Consider the following 25,712-nt stretch of genomic DNA (forward strand, 5'->3'; position numbering starts at 1 on the left):
TAAGAACAAAAAAAATATTTTCATCTTTAACATTTTAAAAACTACAAAAATGAAAATGGGCCAATGCAAAAGTTTGAACACCCTTGGAGATTTGTGTGCTCAGATAACTTTGACTATCATTTCAGACCTTAATTAGCCTGTTAGGTTTGTGGCTTGTTCATTATCATAGTTAGGAAAGGGCAGGTGATGCAAATTTCATAGCTTTATAAAAACCCAGCTTCCTCTAACCTTGTGCAAATAAAACTACAGCCATGGGTTTTTCAAAGCAGCTGCCTAGCACTCTGAAAATCAAAATGGTGAAGGCCTACAAAGCAGAAGAAAGCTAGAAGAAAATAGCAAAGCGTTTTCAAGTTGCCCTTTCCTCAATTCGAAAAGTAATTCAGAAATGGCACTTACAGAAACAATGGAGGTCAGGATAAAGTCTGGAAAACCAAGCAACATTTCTGTGAGAGCTGCTCGTAGGATTGCTAGAGTGGCAAATCAGAACCTTCAATTCACTGCAAAAATCCTTCAGGAAGATTTAGCCGACTCTGGAGTTGTGGTACATTGTTCTACTGTTCAGAGAAACCTACAGAAAAATGGCCTTCATGGAAGAGTCATCTGAAGAAAACCTCTCCTGCATCCTAACCATAAAATTTAGCATCAGAAGTATGCAAAATAACATCTAAACAAGACTGATGTATTTTGGAAACAAGTCATGTTAACTGATGAGGTTAAAATAGAACTCCTTGGCCACAATGATCAAACCAAATGTTTGGGAAAAAAAGGAGACAGAATGTCATGACAAGAACATCTCGCCAACCATTAAGCATGGGGGTAGATAAATCATGCTTTGGGTTGTGTTCTATCCAATGGCACTGGGAACATTTCACGGGTAGAGGGAAGAATGGATTCAATTAAAGTTTAACAAATTCTTCAAGCAAACATAACACCATCTGTAAAAAAGCTGAAGTTGACAAGAGGATGACTTCTACAAATGGATAAGGATCCTAATATCTTACAGAACAAGAAGACTTTTCCAAGGAAGAAAGCATGAAAATCCCTCAAACAAGAACAGAAAGGCCCTTGGCTGGCTACAAATAACATTTACAAGCTTTGATACTTGCCAAAGGGGGTGCTGCAGGGTACTAACCATGCAGGGTACCCAATATTTTGCATTGGCCAACTTTATTTTTTGTTGTGAATTTAAAAATGGAAAAAATATATATATTTTTTTTGTCTAAAATGCAGAGAATATGTGTTATCCTTAACTTTATGGCTTTTTACAGATAATTTCATCTTCAACTTGCTTAATTGTTCAGAATATCAGTAAACTTGACCAGGAGTGCTCAAACATTTGCATGCCACTGTATGTCATGTGAGTGTGCAATTTTTTTTTCTAGGCTACCATTCGTATGACATGCGTATGACAGCCATATTCAATGTTCTTTTTTATCTCAGCAGCTCTTATTCCACAATCATTTGCAGGACCAAACACGTACAGTGTTCTATGCTACAGAACAGTAATGTATCCGTAACAATGGCACGGCATGCAGATGGTCCGTGTGCAGCCCGTTTTAGACTTGTATTGGCAAGTCTTGTCCGATATACGCAGCAAGCTGCAATTTTTTTCCTCGGATCAATTACAGCTGAGAAAAAAAACTTGCAGATCAACACTGCCTCGTTGAATACCATTGGTCCGAGTGCAATCCGATTTTTTCACATCACAATTTCTATATATTTGTTTGTCTTTTTGTTTGAAGATTGACCACAGGTTCTCAATGGAATTGAGATCTAGGGAGTTTGCAAGCCATATATCCAAAATGTCAATATTCTGTTCACTAAGCAACTTAGGGTACCTTCACACTTTAGCGACGCAGCAGCGATCCCACTAGCGATCTGACCTGGTCAGGATCGCTGTTGCGTCGCTACATGGTCGCTGGTGAGCTGTCAAACAGGCAGATCTCACCAGTGACCAGCCCCCAGCCAGCAGCGACGTGCAAGCGACGCTGCGCTTGCACGGAGCCGGCGTCTGGAAGCTGCGGACACTGGTAACTAAGGTAAACATCGGGTATGGTTACCCGATGTTTACCTTGGTTACCAGCGCACACCGCTTAGCTTAGCGTGTGCAGGGAGCAGGAGCTGGCACTGTCAGCGTGAGAGCTGCGGAGGCTGGTAACGAAGGTAAATATCGGGTAACCACCTTGGGTACCCGATGTTTACCTTGGTTACAGCTTACTGCAGGCTGTCAGACGCCGGCTCCTGCTCTCTGCACATTCAGGATTGTTGCTCTCTCGCTGTCACATACAGCGATGTGTGCTTATCAGCGGGAGAGCAACAATAAAAAAACGAACCAGAGCAGTGTGTAACGAGCAGCGATCTCACAGCAGGGGCCAGATCGCTGCTCAGTGTCACACACAGCGAAATCGCTAATGAGGTCACTGCTGCGTCACAAAAAACGTGACTCAGCAGCGATCTCAGTAGCGATCTCGCTGTGTGTGAAGTACCCCTTAGTAATCACTTTTGCCACTTGATATGGTCATCATGCTAATGAAAGCATTGTTCATCACCAAACTGTTGGGAGAGGTTACTCTTCGAGGATGTTTAGATAACACTCTTAAATCATGGCAGTGTTCTTAAGGCTAGGTTCACACACTGTGTTTTTTTTACGCTGCGTTTTGTGCGTTTTTGCAGAAAAAAACGCACAAACGCACCCGTGGCAAAAAAAACGGGTGCGTTTTACTGCGATTTGGTGCGTTTTTGCTCACTGCGTTTTTTTGCGTTTATTATCAGTGAACAATGCCATTAAAGATTGTTGAAGAGAAAAAAGAAAAAAAAAGTCTGAAGTCATTACTTTCTTCAATATGTTATTCATTCTCCACTAGTGTATGCAGGAGAGCAGACAGCTGCAGAACTACAAGGCTCAGCATGCTCCATACAGGACTGTATGCTGGAGGGAGAGGCAGGGGGAGCAGAACTACAAGGCTCAGCATCCTCCATCCAGGACTGTATGCAGGAGTGTTTTGCCCCCCAAAAAAATGACATGGGCTTCGCCATATTTTTGTATGCTAGCCAGGTACAGCAGGCAGGTACGGGCTGCCCCCAACCCCCAGCTGCCTATTTGTACCCGGCTGGGAACCAAAAATATAGGGAAGCCATTTTTTTTTAAATTATTTCATGAATTTCATGAAATAATTAAAGGGAACCTGTCATCAGAAATTTAGCTTTAAACCTAAAAGTTTCCCCCTCTGCAGCTCGTGGGCTGCATTCTAGCAAGGTTCCTGTACTTTTTGTGCCCCCTTTGAAATCAAATTAAACACTTGATAAAGTTGTACCTTTTTGTCTGCCATTCTTGTAAATTATCCATGGGGGCGGGCTCTCTTGCGTCCTTTGCTGTCCCTCCTGCAGATTGACGCCGTCCCCCATTGCTCCATTTCATATCTCAGGACGCCGCCCACTGCGCCCGAGGTCCCGTGCACGCGAGGACCGCTGGTGACGTGGTCGCAGGCAGGAGATTATGGGCGGCGCTGTGATTGCATCGCAAGTGCCCGCCCATAATCTCGTGACCGCGATCTCCCCTCTGCCTCCAGCGTTCTGCGCAAGCGCTGGAAGATGACCCGATGTCACCTCCTTCCCATCCTGCCCTGCAGCAGGAAATAGATGGGAGGAGCGGAGCAGCACAGCACAGGTTACAAAAAAAAATAAAAAAAAACGTTTAGTGCTTTTCACTTTTCAGAAGACAATGTGTGTCTTTGTTTGATTTTACATGTTTTTTTTACTGTGTATGTCGCTCAGATCCTCTCCGCGTCTCCTCGTATCCTGTGGTGGCCTGCTCCGCTCCTCCCATCTATTTCCTGCTGCAGGGCAGGATGGGAAGGAGGTGACGTCAGGTCATCTTCCAGCGCTTGCGCAGAACGCTGGAGGCAGAGGGGAGATCGCAGTCACGAGATTATGGGCGGACACTTGCGATGCAATCACAGAGCTGCCCATAATCTCGTGCCTGCGACCACGTCACCAGCGGTCCTCATGTGCACGGGACCTCGGGCGCAGTGGGCGGCGTCCTGAGATATGAAATGGAGCAATGGGGGACGGCGTCAATCTGCAGGAGGGACAGCAACGGACGCAAGAGAGCCCGCCCCCATGGAAAATTTACAAGAATTCCAAAAACATACAGATAGGGACTCTAGATTGTGAGCCCCAATGGGGACAGTGTTGCGTATGTACTGTATGTAAAGTGCTGTGGAATTAATAGCTCTATATAAATGAATAAAATTATTAATTAATAATTATTATTAAAGAATTACAGACAAAAAGGTACAACTTTATAAAGTGTTTAATTTGGTTTCAAAGGGGGCACAAAAAGTACAGGAACCTTGCTAGAATGCAGCCCACGAGCTGCAGAGGGAGAAACTTTTAGGTTTAAAGCTAAATTTCTGATGACAGGTTCCCTTTAAAAAAAAAAAAAAAATGACGTGGGCTTCGCCCAATTTTTGAGTCCACCCAGGTACAACTAGGCAGCTGTGGATTGGAATCCGCAGTGCAGGGTGCCCATGCTTTCTGGGCACCCCCACTGTGAATTGCAGTCCGCAGCCACCCCAGAAAATGACGCTTTCATAGAAGCGCCATCTTCTGGCGCTGTATCCAACTCTTCCAGCTGCCCTGGTAACGGGTGGCTTGCTGGGTAATAATGAGGTTAGGGCTAGCTGTATATTATCAGCTAGCCCTAAGCCCGAAATTCATGGTGTCACGCCAATATTAGACATGGCCACCATGAATTCCTAGTAAAGATAAAAAAAAAAAACACAACACAGAAAAATATTTTTATTAGAAATAAAACACAACACAATTAGTGACTCCATCTTTATTGAAATAAAGAACCCCCGTCCGCAGTAATCCTGGGTCAAGGGTCCCGCGCCGTCCAATCTGGATCCAATATCATCTGATCGGTTTGCTGGAAGGCAAAGCGATCAGATGATGTATCAGGATCAAGGATGTGAATCACATGACACAGCAGCTGATTGTATAAAAGCCGTTTATACAATCAGCTGAAGCATCAGTGAAAAAAAAACAAAAAACTTATGTGCTGATTACCGGCAGCTCCTGGAGCGGAGTCTGATCCCGTCCGATCGCTGCAGGAGCTGCTGGTAATCAGTGATGAAGTCATCTAACTGCATCAGCTGATAGGTGAAGCCGGCCGGGCGTCACCGCGAGACTTACGATCAGCTGACGCGTCAGGTGACCGCATCAGGTGATCCATCGCCAGGTCCTGCAGCCATCGGACGTGCCCGGGGACACTGCACACAGCCGGAGCGGCGGTACCGGGAGAGGAGCTGGGAGCGGGCATGGCACCGGGAGTCTGCAGACAGGTGAGCATGACATTATTTTTTCCTGCTGTTCACTTTTGATTTCACAGCTGCCTCCATCTCCCGCCCGTACATTGCGCCGCACGGGAGCAGACATGCACAGGACGGGAGGTGGATGCAGCGGTGGCGGTACCGGGAGGATTCACGCTTCTGTTTTTACTGACAGAAGGAATCCTCTTCCTGTACATGTCACTTTACTACCCACCCCTTGCGTTTATAGCTGCGTTTTTAGTCATAGAAACGCACTTAAATGCAGCTATATTTGCAATTTGCGTTTTTCATTGCATTTTTGAACATCTCATTGAACTCAATGGGTGGAAAGCGCAGTGACAAACGCAAAAAAAATTGACATGCTGTGTTTTTGTGTGCAGCACAAAAACACAGCTAAAAAAAACGCTGTGTGCAGACAGCAAAAATGAAAACTCATAGACTTTGCTGGGGAAGCAATGTCACAGCGTTTTCTGAGCAAAAAAGCACCCGAAAAACGCAGTGAAAAATGCACTGTGTGAACTTACCCTAAGACAAATTGGGAGTTAGCCAACTCCCTTGAATAAAAAGCAATCCCACATATAAATGGTGTAAGGGTGGTTTACAGCTGGCATGCCATAGGACTGATGGTATCACTCACCTATTCTTCTCCATAGGCCGGGGCCACACGGGGATTACTGCGATCCTCACATGACACTCGGCTCACGCTGGCAGCACAGCAGGAGCCGAGTGTCATTGCGACTGAGGTCCGATCGTGAGATCGGACCACAGCTGTGGGGGGCGGGCCGCCACTGAGGAGGGGAGGGTCGGCGCTGAGGAGAACAGGGAGGGATTTATCTCCCGCTCTCCTCCGTTGCCGGCTATTGCCATTCTCACACTGCACTCGCGGTACACCGGTGTAATGCGAGTGCAGTGCGATGTTTCTCTCGCCCCATTGACTTGAATGGGTGTGAGAGAAACAAGGATCGCATTACAGTTGCAGCATGCTGCGACTGTTTTCTCGGTCCGATTAGGGCTGAGAAAATAATCGCTCATGGGTGCTGCTGGCACATAGGGTAATATTGGTCCAAGTGGAATGTGATGTTTTATCGCATTCCACTCGCTCCGATTTTCATGCCGTGTGTCTTAGGGCTTACAAGCATTCTACCAGATGTAAAAATAGTCTAACGTGAGCTTCATCAGAAAAATAAGAACTTTACCCTAGTCCTCTGGAATCTAATCCCTCTATTTCCTGCAGAATAACAGTCTGTGCTTCTTGACACAAGGTCAACCTCCAAAAGGTTTTTTTCTTGGCAAAAACGTTGCTTGGGTGAGGTGAAATAGGGATATCACTGCATGTGGCACAAAGGGCATTACAGTTATTCTATGTATACACAGAGGGCAATTATTAATATTGTTTGGTGGCAAAAAAGTCCACTATTAATATGGAGAGTCACAGATAGGTCACTATTGTTGATTTGAAGCATAGAGGGGGCACTATTTTCATGCAAAAGCAAACAGGAGGCCTTGTTACTATATGGAGGCACAGAGCAGACAATATTACTGCGCAGAGGAACAGAGGGGCACTATTACCATACGGCATTAGAAAAGGGTACACAGTTACCATTGGGGAGACACAACAGCTGTACTGTACTACTGGAGGTGCATTTAAACAAAAAAGGTGTTCATTTACTGAGAAGGGTACCAGGGGACGTTATTACTATTGGAGACATTTTCAATGGTCATACCCGGTTGCCCCGGTAATAAGACACCATCTTATTTTTTTTTGCCCTGAAAAAAGCACTAGGTCTTATTTTCAGGGGGTGTCTTATTCTTGAGGAGACATGGTTGGGGTTAACTTTACCCCCCACAAAAAACAGATCCCCCCCCCTTCCCAGGATCATCAAACTTACCAGACCCGGGCGTCTGTATGGTTCCCAGATCTCCCTGTGATCTCCCAGCAGGTATGCTGCTCACCACCCCTGCGTCTGGCTGACACTCGCATAGATCACATCACATCACATCACATCACACACACACACACACACACACACACACACACACACACACACACACATATAGACACACATCCATCACATTCCACAACATTCCTCCCTGTGATCTCCCAGCAGCTGTGCTCCCCTGCATCTGACTGACACTTGCATACATCAGATCTCACACACACACACACATACACACACCCACATACACACACCACATTCCACATTATTTCTCCCTGTGATCTCCCAGCAACTGTGCTCCCCTGTGTCTGGCCGACACTCACACATCAGAACACAGTCACACATCAGACAGCATACACACACACACAGCTTTCACATCATTCCTCCCTGTGCTCTACGACGGGCGCTCCCAGCAGCTGTGCTGCACGCCATCCTCCTCTGCCTCCTGCCAACACTCACAGATCCGACGATCGCATACTCACACACACATCAGACAGCATACATGTTCACATCAGACATCATATACACACATCCGATCGCATACACTCACACACACTCACGATATCGCACATATAGATACAATCGCACGCACACTCACAACATCCGGAGATACCACGTGCTTCCGGCCATGTGATCCTCCAGCAGGTCCTGGAAGGTCACTGCACTGCACAGTATCGCCGCCGAGAAACAAGCGATATCGCTGGATGTGGTGGGTGTGTGGATGCGATCTGTAGTGTGTGTGTGTGTGTGTGATGTTTGTGTTCCGCCGCAGGACCTTGATGCGCTCACCTGCTCCGGTGTCTGGTGAGTATGATCGGGGGGTCTTTTCTCTTTCTTTTTTCTTTAGGGGGTGCCCGCTGTCTATTATGAAGTATCCTGCAGGATACTTTAACTTTTTCACCGCTGCATGACACTTCATTATTGACTGCGGCTAGGTATTATTTTCAGGGGATGTCTTATATTTAAGCATCCCTGAAAACTCCTGCTAGTTCTTATTTTCGGGGAAACACGGTAATACTCTTAAGTTTATGAAGACGGGAAAAAAATGATGAATCAAAAATGCTTGTGTGTTAAGATTATGGAGAGGGCAGTCATGGCAGAAAATAGCCATCATAGCCGGATTGAGAAAAGAGGGGCAATGACTATAATCAGAGGAGGCATTACCTGTGAGGCACTGGATTTATCAGTAGAGTATTTAATTACATGGTTTGAAAAGCGCCAGTGTAAAATGGTTATGTACCAACATCTGATCACTTTACAGAGGTAATGAAGTGGGGTTTTTTTGTTATTGGAGAAGGAATCTTTATAGCTATATACTCTTGCAGTTAAACTGGGGCTCACGTGTCCAAGCAACAGGCTAATCATAGTAAGGACTAGAGATGAGCGAACCGGTCGCGGTTCGGCTCGAGGTCGGTTCGCCGAACGGAGCTCCCGTTCGAGTTCGGTTCGTCGAACTGAACTCGAACCAATAGGCTATAATGGGAGGCAATCACAAACACATAAAAATGCATTATAAACGTACACATACAGTTAATAAACATTGCCATAACACTTACCGGTCCCCGCGATCCCTCCTGCACTCTGTCTCCTGCCGCTATTCCATCCGATGATCGCTGAATCCTCCCGGTGACCGGCACTGCCAGCAGAGATGCAGGACCTATCGTGACGTCAAAATAGCCATGTGACCAGTCACGTGGCTATTATCTCATTGGCTACAGACTGGTCACATGACTAGGACGCGTCATGTAGGACCTGCGAGTGCATCTCTCCGGTACACGGTGCACATTTGTGTAGCGCCGTGTACCGGCGACATGCTCTAGCACACGGTCGACTCCCCATTCCGTTAGGGACCGGCTGACACAGCCGGTCATTAACGGAGATCACCGTTGCCATAGCAACGCAGTTAGCGGTGACGTCACCGCTAACCGCGGCTCCGGGAGCACCGTTGCTATGGTAACGCGTCTGTCAGCGTTACCGCTGTTACCGCTAGCAGCACTGATCACTCACGGAGTGAAGGCTGCATGCTGCTTCCCCTGCAGCTTTCACGAAGTGAATGCTCCACGGGAAGCAGCGTCTTCCCCTATGCAGCAGTGATGTAGCAGAGCTGCATTTGTTGAACGAGAAAGACAGAAGAGCAGGATCGTGGAGGGCTGACAGGGGGTAATAACGATGGAGTCTCTAATGTGTCTGTGTATTTATTTCTATTAAAGTATTTTTTCTCTGTGTGGTGTCTTTTTTTAACCCTTTATTGGAGATTCTTAATGGCCGGGTCAAACGTGCCTGACATTAAGAATCTCTGGCTTAATACTGGCTAGTAATACTGGCTTTGTTTTAACTCATGATTACCCAACAAGCCACCCGGCTCCAGGGCTGTTGGAAGAGTTGGATACAGCGCCAGATGATGGCGCTTCTATGAGAGCGCCATTTTCTGGGACGGCTGCGGACTGAAATTCGCAGCAAAGGCGCCCAGAAACCTCGGGCTAACCTGTGCTGCGGATTCCAATCCCCAGCTGCCTAGTTGTACCTGGCTGGACACAAAAATGGGGCGAAGCCCACGTCATTTGTTTTTTAATTATTTCATGAAATAAGTGAAAAAATAAAAAACGGGCTTCCCTATATTTTTGGTTCCCAGCCGGGTACAAATAGGCAACTGGGGGTTGGAGGTAGCCCGTGGCTGCCTGCTGTACCTGGCTAGCATACAAAAATATGGCGAAGCCCACGTCATTTTTTTGGTGGGCAAAAAACTTCTGCATACAGTCCTGGATGGAGTATGCTGAGCCTTGTAGTTCTGCAGCTGCTGTCTGCTCTTCTCCATACAGACAGACAGCAGCTGCAGAACTACAAGGCTCAGCATACTCCATCCAGGACTGTATGCAGAAGTTTTTTGCCCCCTGAAAAAATTATGTGGGCTTCGCCATATTTTTGTATGCTAGCCAGGTACAGCAGGCAAGTACGGCTGCCCCCAACCCCCAGTTGCCTATTTGTACCCGGCTGGGAACCAAAAATAAAGGGAAGCCCTTTTTTTATTATTTCATGAATTTCATGAAATAATTAGAAAACAAATGACATAGGCTTCGCCCCATTTTTGTGTCCAGCCTGGTACAACTAGGCAGCTGGGGATTGGAATCCGCAGCACAGGTTGGCCTGAGCTTTCTGGGCCCCACTGCTGCGAATTGCAGACGGCAGCCGCCTCAGAAAATGGCATTTTCATAGAAGCGCCATCTTCTGGCGCTGTATCCAACTCTTCCAGGACCTGCCTGCTATACCTGGCTAGCATACAAAAATATGGCGAAGCTCACGTCCTTTTTTTGTAGTTTTTTGGCAAAAAAAATAAAAAAATGCTTCCCTGGATTTTCCATTGCCAGTGAAGGTAACACCAAGCAGTGGGGGTTAGCAGCCAGTAGCTGCTTGGATTACCCTTAGCTAGCAATACAAAAAATGCAGCGGGAGCCCATATATATTTTTTTAAATTATTTATTTAAATAACTAAAAACAAAATGGGCTTCCCTGTATTTTGATTGCTGGACATCACAGTGCTGTAAAAATAAATCTTAAAAAAAATGACGTAGCGCTCCGCGGTATTTTTGATTCTCAGCGCAGATAAAGCAGACAGCTATGGGTTGCCACCCCCATCTGCCTGCCGTTACCTTGGTTGGCAATCAAAATACAGGGAAGCCCATTAATTTTTTCTATTTAAAAAATAGTTAAAAAAAAAAAATGACGTTGGGTCCCCCCATTTTTGATAGCCAGCTAGGGTAAAGCAGACGGCTGTAGCCTGAAAACCACAGCTGGCAGCTTTACCGTGGTTGGGGATCCAATGTGGAGGTCCCCTCAGGCTCTTTTTTATAATTATTTTATAAATATTAATAATTACACAATAAAAGTAGGGTCCCCCCCAAATTGGATCACCAGTCAAGGTAAAGCGGACAGCTGTGGTCTGGTATTCTCAGGGTGGGAAGGTCCATAGTTATTGGGCCTTCACAGCCTAAAAATAGCAGGCCGCAGGCAACCCAGATGTGGCACATCCACTAGATGCGCCAATCCTGGTGCTTCACCCCAGCTCATCCCGTGCCCTGGTGCAGTGGCAAACGGGGAAATAAATCGGGTTGATGGGGGGGCGGAGCCTGGCAATGGAGGAGTGAGGACGCTGCTCTTCCCTGCTCTCATGCCCGGACAGGCCCTAGACCCATTTTAAGAGACGCATACCCGGCTATACATCAGCCAATGCCGGCTAAGAGAAAGAGTAACAGCGTTAGGCCAAAAACTGAACATCGGACGCCGACTCCTGCGCGCATTACAAGATATTTAAGCAGCTCCATAGGACCAGGCCGAGTCTCATCCCCACCTAAAATGGCGGCCGCAGCACTCCGGGGGACATCCACGCTACCCGGCAGCATGGAGGAGAGCGGCACTATCACACAGCCTCAGCTGCCCAGGGCCCTCCAGACGGCGACGGTAATGGGAAAGCAGAGCAGCGGCAGTGACAAGCTCGGACGCGGTGAGGAAGTGCAGCCCAGGGGAACCCCTTCCACTCACATCATGGCGGCAGCTGCAGCGCCTGGGATTCACCACCCGAGAGACCGGGATGAAACGGAGCAGCGCGCAGAGCAGGACGCTGACGGCCAGGATGGGGGTAAGGCACTGGGGAAACCCCTGATGATACAGCCAGCCCATCAGACCTACACGGGTAACCAGCAGCAAGAATATAATGACATCCCCCATATAATGCCTTCTACGCAGGAGGCAATAGAGAATTACAGGGAGGCATTGCTCAGTGCAGAGCAGTTAGGGGTCAAGTGCCTTCGTGCCGATCCATTTGATACTGATGTACATAGCTCATTGGAGGCCCCTATAATCTCAGCTCCTTCTATTACCCAGCCTAAACAGATGGAAAGGAGACCCCCTGTAAATGGGACACGCTGGGGGATTCCTATATAAACGAAACCCTCTCATCCCCTGAAAGGGGAAAGATACCAGCTGCCTTCAGGTCTCCTCCACACAGTCCGGGAGATGGAGACACTGGGGAGGGGGGACCAGAAATATGTGTCTGGGATGATCTTAAGGCCCGTATCAGAGCTATTCCAACTAGAGAAGAAATGGAGGAGTACATCACCAGAATGGAGGCTTCATACAAAGCAGAGTCTAAGTCCATGAAAGGAGAAATGCAGCAGTTAAACGTACGCATGACAACTTCCGAAACATGCTCAGCCGCTATGTCTGCACAGCTTTCCCAACAGACACAGACCCTAGCTGCACAAGCTATCCAAATAGAGAACTTGACGAATCTATTGGACGATTTGGAGAACAGGGGCAGACGTAATAACATCAGGATACGGGGTATCCCCGAGTCCATAGCCCCCCAGGACCTGGATGCATTCTTGGGACGTCTGTTCAACTCCATTCTGGACCTACCAAGGGATACCCACTTGGAATTGGACAGAGCACATAGATCACTGGGCCCCAAACCATTGGAAAATGCTAATCCTCGGGATGTAATCTGTAGAGTACATAAGTATAAAAAGAAAGAAGAAATCCTGGCCAAAGCTAGGCAAAGGGACGCTGTCATGTTTAAGAATACACCAGTCCAATTACTTCCGGATTTGTCTAGGCACACTCTACAGAAGCGCAGGGCCCTAAGACCTCTACTGGACATTCTACGACAGAGAAATATTCTGTATTCTTGGGGATTCCCCTTTAAATTACAGGTCCGACATGCTGGAGGTTTTCATGTGCTCCATTCTCTACTGGATCTTCCATCCTTTTGTGCAGCCCTTGGATTACCTGTCGTCCATATCCCAGACAAGGAGTGGCCACGAGTACACAGTTTCCCCGGAGAGTCAAGCACCAACCCTCTCCCGCGACGAGAGAATACTCGCAGGAAAAATCGGGGCCCACAGCGAAAGAAAGTAGTGGAGATGACACCGGCTGAACGTGAGGGGGAGTGAGATCTTTCAGTCCTTTCTAGTCTGGACATATTGTTGAATCGAGATCTTGCAGGCCAGTTTAGAGTTAATTTAGAGTTTGTACCGGCCAAGCTCTGACCTGAGCCATCAATGTCAGGAACGTAATAGTATTTAACTAGTAAGACATCAAAATAGCTAACAGTTATTTGAATTTCAATGATAAGTGGGGTGGAGGTATGTCGTCATCGAATATTGTTCTAGATTTAAATACTTCATTTTAAGGGGTCTGGGGCCAGTCCGGGGGAGACAGGCCTCTTTTGAAAGTCTACTCCCCACCGGGGTTCTACACGCTGCGGGCAGGTGTAGGTTATACTGACCCCACGATCGCTGCCTGATACTATTGTTGAGGGCCTCTCTTTCTTTTTCTTTTTCCTCTTCTTTTTCTCTCCTTCCTATTCCTTTTTTCTTCCTCCTTTTTTCCCCTTTTTCTCTTTCCTTCTTTCCTCCCTTCTTTCTTCCCATCTATAACTAGTTCTCTTTTTATCGCTAACCCTACTTGGTAGCGGTACTACCCTTCCTTCTCTCTCTCCCTACACACACCACCACCCACCTCCCCCCCCTTTTTTTTTCTCTCCCTCTCCCTTGCCCCTTCCTGATAACAATAACTCCCTGTTCCTTGGGGGACCTGTAGACGGGGAAATGGAGGCTCTTAGATTATGTTCACTCAATGTAAGGGGATTCAATATCCCTCAGAAGCGCTCGCAGGTTCTTTACTCCATGCACAAACAGAGGACACAAATCCTCCTATTGCAGGAGATGCATTTTAAAACCGGCAATATACCAGCATTTAAAGATAGATTCTACCCCGTATGGTACCACAGTACTAACCCAGAGGCTAAGTCTAAGGGAGTTTCAGTAGCAATACATAAACAGCTTGCGCATACGGTCATTGACACACGCATAGATAGCCAAGGTAGATACGTGTTCCTCAAATTGAGGGTCTTCAATATGGTGTTTAGCATTGCAAATTGGTATCTTCCAAACAATAACCAGGTTTCTACGTGCAGATCTCTCCTGAAGACACTGGTGGACTTCGCAGAGGGGACGCTGCTTATTAATTTAATTTTACCCTAAATCCAGCAGTAGACTCCTCCTCTGGGAGGGGCCCAGGTCGGCATCGCGAGATGGGTTCTTTGAGGCGGGACCTCCACGCCCTCCAACTGATAATCTGGCGCATTCTGAATCCACAGGGTAAGGACTATACTTACTTCTCTCCTCCACATAACACATACACTAGAATTGACTTCTTTCTGGTGGGACAGCGAGCCCTTTCTTGGCAACCGATAGCTAAAATTGGAGACATATTTTGGTCTGACCATGCCCCAATCTACCTGTCCCTACAGATTCCCCCCCATCACCCAGCGCCCATGGACATGGAGGCTAAATAGCAATCTTCTCAAAGATAACATATGCCAGAAAGAGTTGCAGGACACAATAGAGTCCTTCGTTCAGGTACATAAAGGAGATCCAACATCTCCTCCGGTCCAGTGGGAAACAATGAAATGCGTCCTGAGGGGAGTGCTGATTAAGCATGGCTCCAGACTTAAAAAAGAAAGGACAGAGGAGGTGAACGGATTATTGCAGCAGATTCACCGATTGGAGCTTAGGCATAAGCAGACGCTCGCCCCAACGGACATGGCGGACCTTATTCAAAAGCGAGCCGCACTTAAGAACCTTCTGGACCGGAGGTATTTGTATCAGAGAGAACGTATGAAGCGATTCTATTATGAAGCAGCAGATAAATGCGGACGCCCCCTGGCACGCCTGCTGCATCCCAGGGCTGCCGTTTCATACATTCCATATATTAAGACGCAGAGAGATGGGAACACACATGATCCAGGGGAGATCCTTGAAGTCTTCAAATCATATTATGACAAGTTATATAACATCAAGGGTCAGTTCGCGGACCTCGCCCCTACGGAGTTAGGGGAAAAAATGAGAAAATATGTAAGAGATACTGCCCTTCCCCCTCTGGATGTCTTGCTTGCTGGGGCTTTGGAGGAGGACATTTCAGAAACAGAGATCGGTGCCGCTATTCGACACACCCCCTCTGGTAAATGTCCGGGACCGGATGGATTCACTCCGGCTTTTTACAAGCTGTTCGGAGCGCAGTTGGCCCCAATTATGGCCAGAACATTCAATTCTTTGGATGGAGAGGTCGGATTTGTTCCTCAGACCCTTGAGGCACACATTAGTGTAATCCCCAAACCCGGGAAGGACCCAGCACATGCTGCAAATTATCGACCCATATCTCTGCTGAACATTGACATTAAACTCTTCTCTAAGATATTGGCAGATAGATTGGCGCCCCTGCTGCCTCCGAGTATACATACGGATCAGGTGGGCTTTGTCAAAGGCCGTGAAGCCAGGGATAATACCATCAAGACTGGTCTTCTGGTGGCGAAGGCCAAGCTTGAAGCAATCCCCATGGGCTTATTGTCCATCGATGCAGAAAAGGCCTTTGACCGGGTCCACTGGGGATTTATGAGAGCAGCTCTAGACCAATTGGGATTGGGTCCAAAGTTGCTACAAAAAATTTTTGCGCTATACTCTGGTCCGACTGCCCGGGTCCGGATAAATGGTATGTTGTCCTCCTCCATTGCCATACAGAATGGGACCAGACAGGGGTGCCCTTTGTCCCCCCTGCTATACGTAATTGTTATGGAACATTTAGCGAATGCCATTAGGAAAAACGATGATATCCAGGGGATAAGATGTGGTTCAGTCCATCATAAAGCGGCATTGTACGCAGATGATTTACTATTATACGTCAGCCAACCTCACACTTCCCTACCATCATTGATGAAGGAACTCGAACGATTTGGCCACTTAAGTAATTTTAGGGTCAATTTTTCTAAGTCGGAGGCCTTGAATATTTCATTGCCCCAGTCAGAGGTTAGTCAGATTGCTTCCAATTTCCCGTTCAAGTGGAAACCTGAGGCGGTGAAATATCTGGGGGTGTATATTCCGGCAGATTTATCAAAATTATATACGCTCAACTATCAAACCCTGCTAAACCGAACAATTAAAAATCTTTCGTCCTACAATGGACTGAGACTATCGTGGTTCGGTAGGATGAACGTAGTTAAGATGGATATTTTACCTCGCTTTTTATACATTTACCAAACTGTCCCTATAATACCTCCAGGGGGGGTTTTCCAGAGTCTACACTCAGCTTTGGTGCGCTTTGTGTGGGGGGGGAGAAGGCCCCGGATTGGGTTACGCTCCTTGACTTGCCCGAAGGGGGAGGGGGGAGCTGGACTCCCTAATTTTAAAACATACTTCCAAGCCTCAGCTCTGGTCCGAGTGCTGGATTGGACTTTCCAGAACAAAAATAAACAATGGGTACAGATAGAACAGACAGGTATTCCAGTCCCTCTGGGACATCTCCCCTGGATACCATTAACTGACATTTCCATGATAGGTCCGGCACCGAAATACACAAAAGACACCCTCAAAGTTTGGCATACAGTATCAAGCAAATTTGCTCCACTAAACACTCTAGGCCCCCTGTCTCCTCTCTTTTCTTGCCCTTCTTTCCGTCCTGGTTATCGGAAGAGCGCTTTTCTCGGATGGAGGGCGGTGGAGGACACCCGCGTCGGGGACATTCTCGTGGATGGTAAGCTGCCTGACTTTCAGGATATCCGATTGCGGCCCATGGGTAGAGGAGCACAGTGGTTTGAGTACATACAGCTGCAGTCGTTTATCGCTACACGGGAGGCAGAGGGCCTGATCCGCAGAACTCTTACTCCAATGGAGGAACTGTTCAGAAGGGGGGACTCCCCAGATCATGCTATCTCCCTCATATATAAGGTCCTCATCAGACATGGTGAAGCTGAAAAGATAAATTACCAGCTGGCTTGGGAACGGGATCTGGGGGAGACCATTTCACGGGAGGAGTGGGCGAAAGGTTTCCTATTCAGCCACAAAATGTCAATCGCATGCTCTGCACGAGAGAAAAATTATAAAATATTAACACGGTGGTATCAATATCCGTCAAAGCTTCACGCGATCTTCCCACAGGTCTCCAAAATATGTTGGAGATGTAACAAGGAGACGGGCACCATGATTCATATCTGGTGGGAGTGCCAGTTGATAAAAACCTTTTGGACGAAGGTATTTGACAATTACCGACTCATAACTGGGAGACAGGTGGTGAGTTCTCCTAAAATTGCCCTACTTTCCATCTTGCCACAGTCAATCTCTTACCACAAGAAAGACATCCTGAGATTCTGCATAACAGCCGCCCACTCGGTAATTCCAAGACATTGGAAAACGACCACAATTCCTCCAATCACAGAATGGTATTCGGAAATGACCGATATCTACAGAATGGAGGAAATGTCGGCTGACCTCTCTGGATATGGAGACAAGTTCTATACAACCTGGAGTGAGTGGATGAGTTTCCATGACTCCACGGATTTCCATAAGCTACTGTGAGAGACCTTGAAATGGTGTGGCAGGGACACCTGCCTATGCGGGGATATATGGAAGGAGGAAAAGGGTCTTCGGTTTGACCCATGGTCACGGGTCCCCCGGGTGACTTCTATCCCTTCCCCTTCGTGTCCCCTGTAATACATTTTGGAGGTCCAACGACGACTCTGGACCTTCTTGAATATGGGGGGCACGCTCAGAGAACGTATCCCCCATTTTCTAGGAGTGCGGACCCTTCATGTGAGGAGTGTGGGTGCAATGAATCTGCACTCACTCTCCCCGGGTCCACAGCAGCAGAGTCCATGTCGTAATGGTTGCTACCAAAGCTGCAATGCCCTGCTCATGAGGTAAGGGCATGCCTAATCAGGAGAACTACTGTAGAGGAAGCTCTGCTCACTGGTATATAGGTGCTCAGAGGTAATAATAGATAAAATTAGTGAGTAACCTCGGCACTCTAAATCTCCCAGACTAAGTCAGTAAGTCACAACGGATAGTAATGCAAAATCACTCTTTATTGGTCCGTATTAAGAAAAAAAAAATTTTCATAAGCATATATGTTTTTGTCCAAAACAAGTTACAAATGATGTTTCGGCCTGAGCCTTCGTCAGATTGGACTTATCTGCATGTAATCATGAAAAATGACAATAATCAGTATCACATAAGAGTGAGAGAACAATAACATAAACTCGAACAATGTAGAGGTACAATTGGGATGCAGCAAAAAAATTGCAACACAGCAAGAAATGAAACACATGATACAAATGTCATAATACAGTACAAGGACAATATAGTAATGACAAATATGGGGTCAGAGTAGGCTTAGACAGCTCTGGTACGAAAGAGATGTCAATCATAAAGTAACATGTGCAGTAGGTGTAGAGCTACACTATGCATGGCAGAGTTAATGGGTAGACCGACCATAGAAAAAGAACGGAGAAAAAGAACGGAGAATAAGAACGGAGAATAAGAACGGAGAAAAAGTGGAGAAAAAATGGAGAACAAGTGGAGAAAAAGTGGAGAAAAAGTGGAGAAAAAGTGGAGAAAAAGTGGAGAAGAAGTGGAGAAGAAGTGGAGAAGAAGTGGAGAAGAAGTGGAGAAGAAGTGGAGAAAAAGTGGAGAAAAAGTGGAGAAAAAGTGGAGAAAAAGTGGAGAAGAAGTGGAGAAAAAGTGGAGAAAAAGTGGAGAAGTGGAGAAGAAGTGGAGAAAAAGTGGAGAAAAAGTGGAGAAGAAGTGGAGAAGAAGTGGAGAGGAAGTGGAGAGGAAGTGGAGAAGAAGTGTTTGTTCATGCCAGATGGGAGATAAATAATTTTTTACCGGCGCTGTCATTTACTGTAACGTGATCATCGGTGTACGGTGTATACCTGTGATCACGTTAGCGGGGACCGGAAAAACCGTCCTGAATCATGATCTCCAGGGTCTCAGCTAACCCTGAAACCCCGGAGATTTTCTGACGCTGGGGGGCGCTATTCACTTATTTCTGCCTGCTGTTTATAAACGGCAGATCAGAATAAGGCTACATTAACACGACCGATCCATTTTTGCGGTCTGCAAAAAAACAGTCCGTTTTTTTTCACGGGTGCATCCGTGTGGCATCCGTTTCCGTTCCGTAGACGGTCCGTATGTCATCTGTTTGTCATCCGTGTGCCTTTCGTTTTTTTTGTGTACTGCAAAAAAACTGAAGGAGGGTAAATGCATAAATTTACCCAGGATCCATAGCTTCATCCTACATGAGGCGGTCACATGTTCACTCCAGTGCCATTTTGTACTGCTTTTCACAGCGTAGAGCGCTCTGGTGATTTTCTTGTGCTTGTACACTTCATATCAGTCTTTTCTGTCATTATAATGGCAGAAAGACACATAATGTCCCACTCTCCTGCATTTTGTAATTTTGCACCCTTTGGTGCCTTTCATGTGGCACTAAGGGGAGCTTTGTATTTAGCCAAAAAAATGAAAAAAAAAATGACGTATGGTTCCCCCTAGTTTTGTAGCCAGCTAGGGTAAAGCAGACGGCTGCAGCCTGCAGACCACAGCTGGCAACCTCACCTTGGCTGGTAATCCAAAACTGAGGGCACCCCACGCTGTTATTTTAAATTAAATAAATAATTTTTAAAAAAAAACACGTAGGGGTCCCCCCAAAATTGGATCACCAGCCAAGGTAAAGCAGACAGCTAGGGTCTGATATTCTCAGACTAGGGAGGTCCATGGTTATTGGACTCTCCCCAGCCTAAAAATAGCAGGCCGCAGCCGCCCCAGAAGTGGCGCATCCATTAGATGCGCCAATCCTGGTGCTTCGCCCCAGCTCATTCCGCGCCCTGGTGCAGTGGCAAACGTGGTAATATATGGGGTTAATACCAGATGTGTAATGTCACCTGGCATCAAGCCCTGGGGTTGGTGAGGTCAGGCGTCTATCAGATACCTGACATCACCAACCCAGTCAGTAATAAAAAAAAATAGACGACAAACACATTTTTATTTGAAAAAACACTCCCCAAAACATTCCCTCTTTAACCAATTTATTAGAAAGAAAAACAAATCCAGGTCTGGTGTAATCCAAGGGGTTGCCATGACGATCCACACTGTCCACAGTCAATGAAGAGCAGGATGTTCCCCATTGGCTGGGAGAGCAGTGCAGTGACCTGAGCTAACATCAATGGGTCAGCCCAGGTCACTGCAGGGGATGACAAGTGCTGCTGTCAGCAAGGTACATTACCTGCGCTGATCTCCAGCACACTGACAGCACCTGTCACTGAGTTCAATGACCGCCGCCTTCACAGCCAAGTATCGCGAGAGGCCCGTGACGTCACCGCTAGTCAGTCTCGGGTCGGAAGCGAGAGAAGGTGATGTGACAAGCGGCGGCCATGGAGGACAGTGACAGCGCTGAGGTCGGGATGGCAGGACTTCATCACCGCAGGTAAGCCGAGCGGGACCATGTGTGCAGAGTGTGTGTGCAGAGTGTGTGTGCAGAGTGTGTGCACAGAGTGTGTGCACAGAGTGTGTGTGTGTGTGTACGTGTGTACATGCCGCGGGCAGGAGGGGGCGGAGCGAGCTGGGCGGGGAAGTGTGGGCTTCCTGCACGTAACTAGGATAAACATCGGGTTACTAACCAAAGCGCTTTGCTTGGATACCCGATGTTTATCTTGGTTACCAGCTTCTGGCAGGCTGCCAGCGATGGCTCCTGCACACTGTAGCTGTAAAAAGCCCTGCTTTTTGCTGCTAGAACCGTTCTCGAACGTATCTAGAACTATCGAGCTTTTAGCAAAAAGCTCGAGTTATTGTTCGATCTAGAAGAGCCCCCAAAATCACTCGAACCGCGAACTGGAGAACTGCGAACCGCGCTCAACTCTAGTAAGGACGCCTGGATCCAAACATTGCCATGTGGTCAATAGACCTTTATTCTCTCTATATGTAATCACATTACTACAGATGCTTGGAATCTGAAAGTACCCACCGCCTGGCAGGGCATTAGCGAGAACAAACGGCACTTCAAAAGATATCGCCACCGGGCCAGGACGCGAGCAGGGGCGAGTATGCATGGGGCAGTGATGTTATATTACCGCGCCGACGTTCGTACCTGCGGGCATGCTTGCTAGTGGCTTGCTCCTGAGTTCCCCATCACTGTGCACTGTGAGCACTCGTGATGGGGGCGGTATAACACGGGAGCGCGCCCCACCAGGTTTAAATACCCGATGGTGACAGCACTCAGTCGCCCTTCTAGATTGATACATCCTCGTCTCTGAGTCAGCCTAAGCTCTCTCTCTTAGCCCTTTTCTTCCCCCTCTGCTCAGAACTCTCTCGCACTCTGGTCCTCCAGCAGCAGCATCACCAGGAGGGGATCATCCCCTGACAATCCGCATACTGAGCTAAGTACCATTAACCCCCTCTATACCAAACCCTACTCCTGCATTAGCCTCTTTTTCGCCATGTCACTGCTATGGACCCCTTGATCTCTGTATAGGGATAGCGAGTGATAGGTAAGTGGGCTATAATTAATGGGCTGTAATTATGTGTATGTGTTTAGATAACGTGGTAATTAGGTAATTGTGGGTTTATTAGTATTGTGTGTTTCCTTTATTAGTGTGGCATTTACTTTGAGTGTGTAATAAATATTTATTATTAGCACATGGGTTTGTCTCATTTAGTTGCCGTTCGTACATAAGGACAGTCATCACCATGTGTCACTGTAAGCACCAAGCATTTTTGTAAATTATTTTTTTTAAATGCATGGTGATTACAATGAAACATGGTGGTGTCCGTATTTGGGGCTGCATGTGCACTGCTGCCATCGGGGAGCTACATTTAATTGATGGCATCCTGAATTCACAGATCTACAGTGCCTTGTGAAAGTATTCGTCCCCCTTGAATTTTTTCAACCTTTTCCCACATTTCAGGCTTCAAATATAAAGATATAAATTTTAATGTTATGGTGAAGAATCAACAACAAGTGGGGCACAATTGTGAAGTTGAACGAAATTTATTACTTATTTTAAACTTTTGTAAAAAAGAATAAACTGAAAATTGGGCCACTCTGCCATAAAAGCCCGACTGGTGGAGGGCTGCAGTGATAGTTGACTTTGTGGAACTTTCTCCCATTTTCCAACTGCATCTCTGGAGCTCAGCCACAGTGATGTTGGGGTTCTTCTTTACCTCTCTCACCAAGGCTCTTCTCCCACGATTGCTCAGTTTGGCTGGACGGCCAGGCCTAGGAAGAGTTATGGTGGTCCCAAACTTCTTTCATTTAAGGATTATGGAGGCTTTTAGGAACCTTGAGTACTGCAGAAATTCTTTGTAACCTTGGACAGATCTGTGCCTTGCCACAATTCTGTCTCTGAGCTACTTGGGCAGTTCCTTTGATCTCATGATTCTCATTTGGTCTGACATACACTGTGGGCTGTGAGATTTTATATAGACAAGTGTGTGCCTTTCCAAATCAAGTCCTATCAGTTTAATTAAACACAGCTGGACTCCAATGAAGGAGTAGAACCATCTCAAGGAGGATCACAAGGAAATGGACTGCATGTGACTTAAATATGAGTGTCTGAGCAAAAGGTCTGAATACTTATGACCATGTGATATTTCACTTTTTCTTGTTTAATAAATTGTAAAAAGTTTCTACATTTCTGTTTTTTTCTATCAAGATAGGGTGCAGAGTGTATATTATCGAGAGAAAAAATGAACTTTTTTGAATTTGCCAAATGGCTGCAATGAAAGAAAGAGTAAAAAATGTAAAGGGCTATGAATACTTTCCGTACCCACTATATATATAAAATGACGCATGGGTGGGAAAAAAATCACTGAAGTGTAAAACGCATAATATTGTTAACTATGATGATTTATAATATTGCTGATACAATTTATTCACACTACAGATGATTCTATTATACACTGATCATCCATACAAATTCATCTGTCTGACCTTGGAAGGTATCCTATAGTATCTGGCATGAAGATGTTAACTGCAGATCCTTCCAAAGGGAACTGCCATCTCATAAATTTACAACATATCCATACATTCTGATCAAGGTCGCAATTTTCATAACTACAAAAGAAGTAATTGTGAAGCAGCTCATTCTTAAGACAAATTTTTGTTTCAGAGGAGGGACCCCTGTCTATCAAATTTATGGCATATGTGGCTATTCCATAAACGTCTGAGATGGGAATACCCCTCAAGTCCTGAATTGTGGGGTAGGATCACTACTGATCTCATAGTACATCCCACACGTCTATCAGATTGAGATCTGTGGAATTGAAAGGCCAAGAAAACAACTAGAATTCTCTTTTATGTTCATCCTGCATGTGTTTTATTGTAAAGACACAATAAATAGAGTGTAATTTTTACTAGTTAGCAGTAATCATTTACCTGTGGTGACATCTGTAGACAAGTTTCCTTCACACAGCTGAGTTACACCCACATATCTCTCTTCTTCTATTATATCTTCACCTTTTATATCACTTACATATGTAACCTAATTCACCATATAAACAAAAAACAAATTACATAGAAATAAGAAAGGATTTTGACAAGGTTAAAAGAAAGCAAACTTTTGTGACATCTAACTTTCAAGGTAACAATATTCTATGGAAGCAGTATTATAATCGTACGAGACAGTAAAATAATGAGCATATTATTTTAGTTCATTGTTTGCTTAATGGGGTTTTCCATTTCTGGAGGTCAACCCCATCTTAATAGCACTAACCTACAGAACAAAGTAAAATAGATGAATACTTATCTCCTGTTTTACTATAATTTTTATTAAAGATTTTTTCATAACAAGGGTTCAAAATAAAATATAAAACAAAAATCAATACTCAATTAGTAGCAAAATACTTGGTTATCAATGTGTCAAATGAGTAAACATTTCTATCTAAAGAACAGGGATAGGATGGGTGGGGGAGGGAAAGGAATTAAACATTTTATTGGGGAAGTAAAATGGGAAGGTCATGGAAAAGATTAGAAACCAATGAAATACTTATCTCCTGGACTGTGCCTCTCCTCCGATGTTGACACTGTTCTCCTAGTTGTCACAGTTGGGAGAATCAGCATAGACATCGCAGGAGCGATACCGGTCTGGGAGGTAAGTATTTTGATCTGCAGGCTTGTGCTATTAAAGGGGGCTTTACACGCTACGACATCGCTAATGCGAACTCGTTGGGGTCATGGAATTTGTGACGCACATCCGGCCGCATTAGCGATGCCGTTGCGTGTGACACCGATGAGCGATTTTGCATCGTTGCAAAAACGTGCAAAATCGCTCATCGGTGACATGGGGGTCCATTCTCAAAAATCGTTACTGCAGCAGTAACGAAGTTGTTCCTCGTTCCTGCGGCAGCACACATCGCTCCGTGTGACACCGCAGGAACGAGTAAGCTCTCCTTACCTGCCTCCCGGCCGCTATGCGGAAGGAAGGAGGTGGGCGGGATGTTACGTCCCGCTCAGCTCCGCCCCTCCGCTGCTATTGGGCGGCCGCTCAGTGACGTCGCTGTGACGCCGCACGGACCGCCCCCTCAAAAAGGAGGCGGTTCGCCGGTCACAGCGACGTCGCCGGGCAGGTAAGTATGTGTGACGGGTCTGGGCGATGTTGTGCGGCACGGGCAGCGATTTGCCCGTGTCGCGCAACAGATGGGGGCGGGTACCCACAATGGCGATATCGGGACCGATATCGCAGTGTGTAAAGCCCGCTTAAGAAGTGGTTTTCAGTTGTAAAATAACAACTTTAAATCTTTTTCTGAAATAAAAATATAGAATACAATTCAACAAAAAGAAGTATTTGCATCTCAACAGGATATGCCACATATGTCGGACAACCAATAACAGAGGTCCTGGAGGCCATGAGGTACATACATCATCAGGTGGGACTGGGCCGAAGCCTGTATGTCCGAGATGGTAATATCTATTGACTAACCATATATTAAACATTATCATGTGCAGCGTTTTAGAATTCCACCTACCTGACGATCCTGTGGGATTTCCTGATTTTTCACTGGACAATCTTTGGAATATAGAGGACTGGGACTTCTCTCTATTTCTTTCTCACTGGATTCATCTGTAGAAAACACATATAGTAACTGAATACCATGGTCCAAATTTAATACTTGGTGGGTAAAAAAAACCCAAACAAACCAAACAGCTAAAATTGAACGATCTTGTGTACTATAAAACTTATTGTTTTTGCCTACGTAACCAATAAAAGAAAATAGGTGAATGTTTTTAGCAATGTTCGATGCACCAATCCTGGATGGTCTTGAAGGGATTGCTTGAATACCATAACCTGATGGGAAGGTGTCAGGTGCATAGAAATACATGAATCTCACACGCCAAAGTCATGAGAGCCGCTGGCCAGTCCCAGTGATGCAATCCTCGCAAGTGTAACTCCAGCCTAATAAAGATTAGGCAACATAATTGGAGGCAACACAATTGCAAAATACTAATGAACCACTCACAACCTACCAATCCATAGAGGTCATGATTGCTTAGTATTAAAATTGCACACAGATAAGGTTAGTATAGGGCACTGGTCACACAGTGTCTGACTTACAGCCTAACAGTA

The 25,712-nt window shown here is 46.1% G+C and overlaps 1 protein-coding gene across 6 annotated transcripts in view; it reads right to left on the minus strand.

Annotated features, from left to right (window-relative positions):
- The window catches only part of LOC142311090 (uncharacterized), a 337,525-nt gene that overhangs the window by 9,421 nt on the left and 302,392 nt on the right, over window positions 1–25,712 (minus strand). For all 6 annotated transcript variants that reach the window (XM_075349176.1, XM_075349172.1, XM_075349171.1 and 3 more), the window contains exons 10-11: window positions 25,114–25,208; window positions 23,525–23,630 (exon numbers count right to left, since the gene is read on the minus strand). In XM_075349176.1, coding sequence (XP_075205291.1) covers window positions 23,525–23,630; window positions 25,114–25,208 — 201 coding nt within the window. The remainder of the gene's footprint in view (window positions 1–23,524; window positions 23,631–25,113; window positions 25,209–25,712) is intronic.

The sequence above is a fragment of the Anomaloglossus baeobatrachus genome, chromosome 5 (genome assembly GCF_048569485.1).
Source record: "Anomaloglossus baeobatrachus isolate aAnoBae1 chromosome 5, aAnoBae1.hap1, whole genome shotgun sequence".
NCBI lineage: Eukaryota > Metazoa > Chordata > Amphibia > Anura > Aromobatidae > Anomaloglossus > Anomaloglossus baeobatrachus.